The sequence below is a fragment of the Sinocyclocheilus rhinocerous genome, unplaced genomic scaffold (assembly GCF_001515625.1).
Source record: "Sinocyclocheilus rhinocerous isolate Xijiao unplaced genomic scaffold, SAMN03320098_v1.1 scaffold1724, whole genome shotgun sequence".
Classification (NCBI taxonomy): domain Eukaryota; kingdom Metazoa; phylum Chordata; class Actinopteri; order Cypriniformes; family Cyprinidae; genus Sinocyclocheilus; species Sinocyclocheilus rhinocerous.
This window is the reverse complement of record NW_015626034.1, coordinates 284556-291274: the sequence shown is the minus strand read 5'-3', so window position 1 is coordinate 291274 and position 6719 is coordinate 284556. Positions and strand designations below refer to the sequence as shown.

Below are 6719 nucleotides of genomic sequence, written 5' to 3'. Positions count from 1 at the left end.
TTTTCCCTGACACATTCATAATCATTACTTCTGCCGGTGCGCTGTGGCAAGCTTTATGCGTGTGCTTGAGCGCTTATTAGGCTATGCAGGCAATTAAAGGCTCATTATAATGATTTAAATTGTTTATTAATAAACGTGCGATTAGTCGACTAATGCTTAAAATGAACGACTACTAGTCGACCAGAGAAATCCTTAGTCAAGGGCAGCCCTACAGAACAGAGATTAAAAACATTTTTTTTATTTTATTCAGCAGAGAAAGTTATTAAATTCGGCATTAAATAAGCGACAGTAAAGATATTGTTACAAAAAATATATATATATATATTTCAAATAAATGCTGTTCTTTTGAACTTTCTATTAATAAACTAAAAAAAACCTGAACAAAAAAATCATGAAAATATACCACAAAAATATTAAGCAGCACAATGTTTTCAACACTGATAATAAGACATGTTTCTTGAGCAGCAAATCAGCATATTAGAATGATTTCTGAAGGATCATGTGACACTGAAGATTAAATTACTTTTAAAAAATGTTAAAATAGAAACCCGCTGTTTTAAATTTCACAATATTACTGTTTTTACTGACCAATATTAAAATGTATGCTATTTTGTTTAAATAAATTCTAAAATAAAACACTAAAACTAAATAATTAAATAAATAAATAAAAATAAAACTTTTTAGGCAAAAATTTAGGCATCACAGCATCATAATTAATATAATCATATATTCATTTTCAGTTTTGTTAAAAACGGTTTCACATTTTACATTTAATAGTATGCATGAATATCGGCAAATATACATCCAATATTACGCAATGCCGATAAGTGAAGAAATCTCTAATATTGGCCCATAACTGATATATTGTGTGTGTGTGTGTGTGTATATATATCATATTTTATGCTCTAAATTATACTAAATGCTAAATGAATGCAATAGCTCTATGGACAGCCCATCTTAAAACATCTGTCACAGCTGAACAGTCCTCGCGGTACCAGTAATGCAGTGACTGGAGGCGATATTAAATCTGATGACAGTGTTGTGTGATTTCACTCAAAAGGACAGAAAGTTCACATTGCAGAGGCCTGATTTTCGTCGTCTTCTGGCCTGGCCTCCTTCACCCACTTCCTGTTCCCCTGTCCTTCTGTCTTTTCACCTTCTCCCCCGCTTCCTCCCAGCTGCCTCCTGATTAATGACCGTTCCGCAGCAGAAAAGCAAAGCATGTCTGTCCAAGAGGACTCGCCAGGCCTCAGCATTCTGAGTGCTTCCTGGCCTCGTGCCTGCTGCTAAGTGCGTGCAAAGCTCCTTCAGCCTTTCAAGTCTGATTGCTTTCGCGGGCAACACTTGTTAAAATTTTTTTGGCAGAACGAAGGCCTTGAGCTCAGACAGAGTCTTATATAACACAGTCATTGAGGCATAGCCATTTAAGGCTGTAGTTTCTCTGACAGATGGTAGCTTATTTAGCGTATGTTTTTTTTCCTAGTTCCTTGTGTTTTATGAACGTGTTTTGCAAAAGAAAGCCTACGACATTCTTACGTGAACTGCTGACTAGGTTTTGTTATGGTCCAGGAGCCTCAATAAGACTGGCTTCTGTTCTCCTCATAACAGGTACAGGCCTGTTTTGTGCACATGGTGTTGAATACAAAGATTTATCCAGTCCTCAGTAATCATCTTTTTATGTCAGTTGAATGGATTAACCATAGTATAAACAGCGACTAGAAATAATACAACAAAGTGCAAAAAATACATTACCTTACATGTTAGTACTACAACCCTATCACAGGGGTCTTCAAAAGGAGAAGATGCAAGTTCAGCTAAATGCTTCATTACCCCTCCCATATTAAAATGTGTTCATTACAATTAATTATTTTAATGGCTTTGCAATGTATATGTATAAAGTTCAATCAAGCTTCCAATACCCATTTGCACTGTTTATTGAAAAACTGAAAAACTAGCGAAAATTTTTTTATTTCACAACAGTATTTGGTTTATGTTACAGATATATATACTTGTTTTTAAAGAGTTAATAATAAACACTTGATTACTTTTGTTTTGTTTCAGAGTCTCAACAGCAGCATTGGGAACTGTCATAGCAGAAACGGGGTAAGTTACTCATATCAAGTCAAATGAAATCACATTTTATGTATAAAGATAAAGATACAATAAAAAACAACTGTAGTTGACCACTGTGATGTACAAACCATACTGAAATAAATGTTAAAAACATAAAAAGTGTGTATACACTTAATAGGCCGCAATGCAATAAAGGGAGGATACATCAAAAGTGATTCACCTTAGACTGTAGGAGCAGTTATATATGTTATATATTATATATATAACATGATAGGCTTTTTATATAGATATAAATTCAGATTCAGATTAAACTAATCAGGGGAAACCAGAAGACTATTCCACAGTTTTGGCCTGATAGAAACAACACGGTCATGTCCCAACCATGTCCTAGTCTGAATCTCAGGATTATCAACAGTCTTAGCTCAGATCAACTCAGAGATCTAACAGATGTATTCGGATTCAGAAGATTGTGAATTGTGACGTGACATGTGGCCAAGTATGGTGACCCATACTCAGAATTAGTGCTCTGCATTTATCCCATCCAAAGTGCACACACACAGCAGTGAACACACACACACCGTGAACACACACCCGGAGCAGTGGGCAGCCATTTTTTGCTGCGGCGCCCGGGGAGCAGTTGGGGGTTCGGTGCCTTGCTCAAGGGCACCTCAGTCGTGGTATTGAAGGTGGGAGAGAGCGCTGTACATTCACTCCCCCCACCTACAATCCCTGCCGGTACGAGACTCGAACCCGCAACCTTTGGGTTACGAGTCCGACTCTCTAACCATTAGGCCACGACTTCCCCATTAGGCCACGACTTCCCCAGATCAGAGAGAATTTTAAAATCTATTCTGTAATGGAACAGCAGCCAGTTCAGAGAACATAATATAGGGGAGATATAATCAAATTTCCGGGTGCCAGTCTGGAATCTGGCATTTTGAACTACATTCAAATTTGTATTTGAAGACGATTGATATTAGATTGACTTATTCAAATTGAAAGAGAATTGCAGTAGTCAAGTCGAGTTGTATCACTCTCTCAAACTTTGCAAAAGCTAAAAAACTCTAAGCCTTAGCAATTTTAAGTGAAAAATGGATTTAACTACAGCATTTACCTGTTTTTTAAATGTGAGTGCAGAATCAAAAATAACACTAAATATATTTTTTTTACATATAGGAGACCATTTACATGCAGGAGACCAAATCTCCCAAGTCACAATCAGAGATACCTAAAAGGCCTGAAAGTGCAAACACAATAACCTCTAGTTTGCTCTCATTAAGAAGTAAAAAAAAAAGAAAATTAAGAAAACCATGACTTGATATAAGACAGGCACACGGCTACAGGACCTTAAGTGTTTTTTTGTCATTGTGCTTCAAGGGCAAATATATTTGGGTGTCTCCTGCATAGAAATGAAATAACACCCCATGCTTCATAAAAATAGAATCCAAAGGAGGCATATATAATAAGAACAGAACATTGGCCAAAATGGAGCCCTGAGGAACTCCATAATTCAAAGCAAAAATAGATTAAGAAAAACCATCAAGACAAAAAGTCAGACATCAAGACAGTATCACATTGCTAACTAATAACTTGCACAACCAAAAAATAAGTAAATAGGAGAACATCTAATCGATTTTAAGACTGCAGTAGCAGTTATTATAGCATGTGCATTTCAGATTTAAAACACCATGTTGTTTCTTTAACTATTTGCCACTTAAAAGAATTTCTCATTCAGTTGTTATTTATTTATTTTTTATTGTTAATATGAACAAATGTACTGGAACTTGGAGCATGGAGGAAATTACATTTTATAAATTTTTCTCATTATTATTATTTTTTTTCATAATTTTACAAAATTATCGATTGGAAATTGCGCACAATAAAATACTGTTAATGATATTCACCTTTACTGGTCATGGTGTAATTCATCCCACAACTGAGAGTCAGAATTTGTGTGAAAATTTCCATAAATAATTTTCAGACAATAAATATTGAAACGGTCTGTTCAAATGATCATAGTTTTAGAAAAAATAAATAAATAAATAAAAATAAAATAATATATATATATATTTATGTATTTTCATATTTTGGGTCAAAATACATTATATTTTTTAATAAGAATTGATCAACCTGAACATAAAAGTTTGCATAGCTGAAGAAACACACACAATATAAAAATGAAATGTAAGACAAAGGTCTACTTGCTACACAACTGTACCCAGCTGTGCTTTTGTAATCTTCTAGCCAGTCACCTATTGACAATTACAGGAAATGAAACCTGTTTAACCAAAATGACACTTGCTAAGTAATATACTTTTATTTTCTCTCAGAATGGTTTCCCAGGAAGGGAGAACAGCATGGTTCTGCGTTATATCCCAGATCCGACAGAACGCTTCCACGAGGGAGACTTCCAGCCCGCTCCAGGTTGGAATGGTACGAGCACAGGATGGAGGTTTTTTTTAAAGACTTTAGAGAGTTAAAGTGTTTAACTTGTTCAAATTGTCTCACATATTGTGAGACATATTATCATATTATCTCTTGTAATATCTCCTGAAATTAAAATATGCTGAAGGAGGACAAAAATGGCATAAAGAGGCACATTTTATTTTATGGTTAAATGAGCACCTCAATGTTGCTTAATGTTGATCTTGCATTCTTTTGGTTTGCTCTGATTTGTACTCTTAAAGGGACCCTTGTGTATTTTCAAAGCTGTTCCAAAGCAAAATTTAAAGAATTTTCACTCTACTTTTTTACATAAAACTAAATCATGAGAGGCTGTCAGGCACGTCACTACTTGTGGGCTCTAAGTTTTTGCATTAGGAGCAGCCCAAACTTTAAGTCTCTTTTCACAAAAAAACACTTCAAATTTCACTTTCAAATCTCAGAATGTTTAAATTTTGCGCATTGTGAAGAGTTACCTTTTTCAAAATATATAATGAAGTCATACAAGGTTGTGTGAAGCCCCTGAAGGGATATGGTGATGGAAAAAAAATAAAATGGAAGAAGAAATTATATTTCAATGCCTTTGCATCCCAAGAGAAATGGTGTGTTTGTTTGAGTTAAACTTTGCGTTTGTTTGCAACAGTGTTGCATTCCTTTAAGAAACTTTGCGTACATTCGCAAAAGTTTTGCGCTCTTCCAAGAAACTTTTTGTTTGTTTGCTAAAGTTTTGCATTCCCCCTAGAAACTTTGCATTCACTCACAAGTTTCTTGAAGGAATACCAAACTTTTGCAAGCAAACACTTCCGAAGTTTTTTGGAGAAACGCAAAAATTTTGCAAGCAAACTGAAAAAAGTTTCTCCGGAAAAAGCAAATGTTATGTGAGCAAACACAATATTTCTTGGGGGGTGCAAGTGAACGAAAAGTTTCTCGGCCCCTCACAAATCAAAGTTTTCAGGCATTCACAAAACTTTTGCTTGCAAAATAACGTTTCTGGGGGGATCATAAAGGTTTTTCATGGGAAAACGCAAAAGCATTGGGATATCATTTGTCCTCCTTTTTCATTCTTTTTCATCACCACTTTCCTTAAGAGCCTGCTTAGGTTTGGAATGTCATAAGGGTAATTAAATGATTTTAGGTGCCAATAACTAGATGCTAATACGCTTAGGGTATTTTTGTATGTAGATCTTAATGAACTGCTAATTAAAATAATTGATAGAATAACTTGTGTATTTAACCCCATATTGTCCTCTTTTTCCAGAATATATCAACCAGAATGAATCATTGATGTCCAGCATGACCAACCCAATATACCAACACCCAGGACCTCCCCGCACACTTCCGCACTCTTCATCAGCGCTGGACGAAACTGAGGAAGAGTACCTGAACTGCTTTAAGAGCCCTGCTGCTGCCGCCCCACCTGAGTATCTGAACACATCCCACACACAGCTCCTCTCCAGACAGCCGTTCTTCAGCGTACAGGGCTTCAACCCCCAGAACAGCATGGACAACCCAGACTACCAGCAGGACTTCTGCCCCCTGGAGCTCAAAACACACACCAACGGCCACTTGCCGGCTGCGGAAAATGCAGAATATATGGGGCTGGAAGTGCACTAGCACATTATGGAGAAGAGTAACTGTTAAAAATGAGCCACTTTACAGTAGTTAAAGATGGAAGGACATCTATTTATAGCGAATACGCAGGCAAACATTTTGCCGAGTTGTCAGACAGGTATGCCTGCCGTCAAGGACAGAAAGAGCTTTTCATTACCTGGGCTACCTTTCAAATATGCTTGTTTTGTTTTGAGCTAGACTTGGTTGGATCAAACAACTGTGGCTCTCTCCAAAGTGACTATGAATGACGACAGGATATGAATCCCACATCGATGCCAGTGGAAACATGCATGAAATGGCATATCATGAAGCAAGCTTGTCGACCCATGTAAAGACTGCTTTTAGGTAATCTGGTTTCAGTCATGTTAATAATGTTTGAAATGAGCAAACACCATTGTACTGTGCTCAATAGTGTCTGTAATCATGAAACTTTTAAAGATATAGTTGCACCAAAGTATTTGGACACTTAAGTCACTTTTAAAAATCCATTGCATTAGATACGAAATATTAAAGTAAGTGACATCTTTCAAAACTTTGGATTCAGTAAGACATTATTAAATGTGTTTACTCAGCAAGGTTTCAATTCATCAAAA

General features: G+C 36.1%; 1 protein-coding gene across 2 annotated transcripts in view; it reads left to right on the top strand.

The window, feature by feature from the left end:
* The window catches only part of LOC107708546 (epidermal growth factor receptor-like), a 72058-nt gene extending 65339 nt beyond the window's left edge, over positions 1-6719 (top strand). Inside the window, exons 26-28 of one of the 2 annotated variants that reach the window (XM_016512818.1) lie at positions 2062-2103; positions 4404-4497; positions 5774-6719. In XM_016512818.1, coding sequence (XP_016368304.1) covers positions 2062-2103; positions 4404-4497; positions 5774-6129 — 492 coding nt within the window. In that variant the 3' untranslated portion in view covers positions 6130-6719. Of the gene's footprint in view, positions 1-2061; positions 2104-4403; positions 4507-5773 lie in introns of both variants that reach the window. The other variant, XM_016512811.1, reaches the window with a different exon arrangement.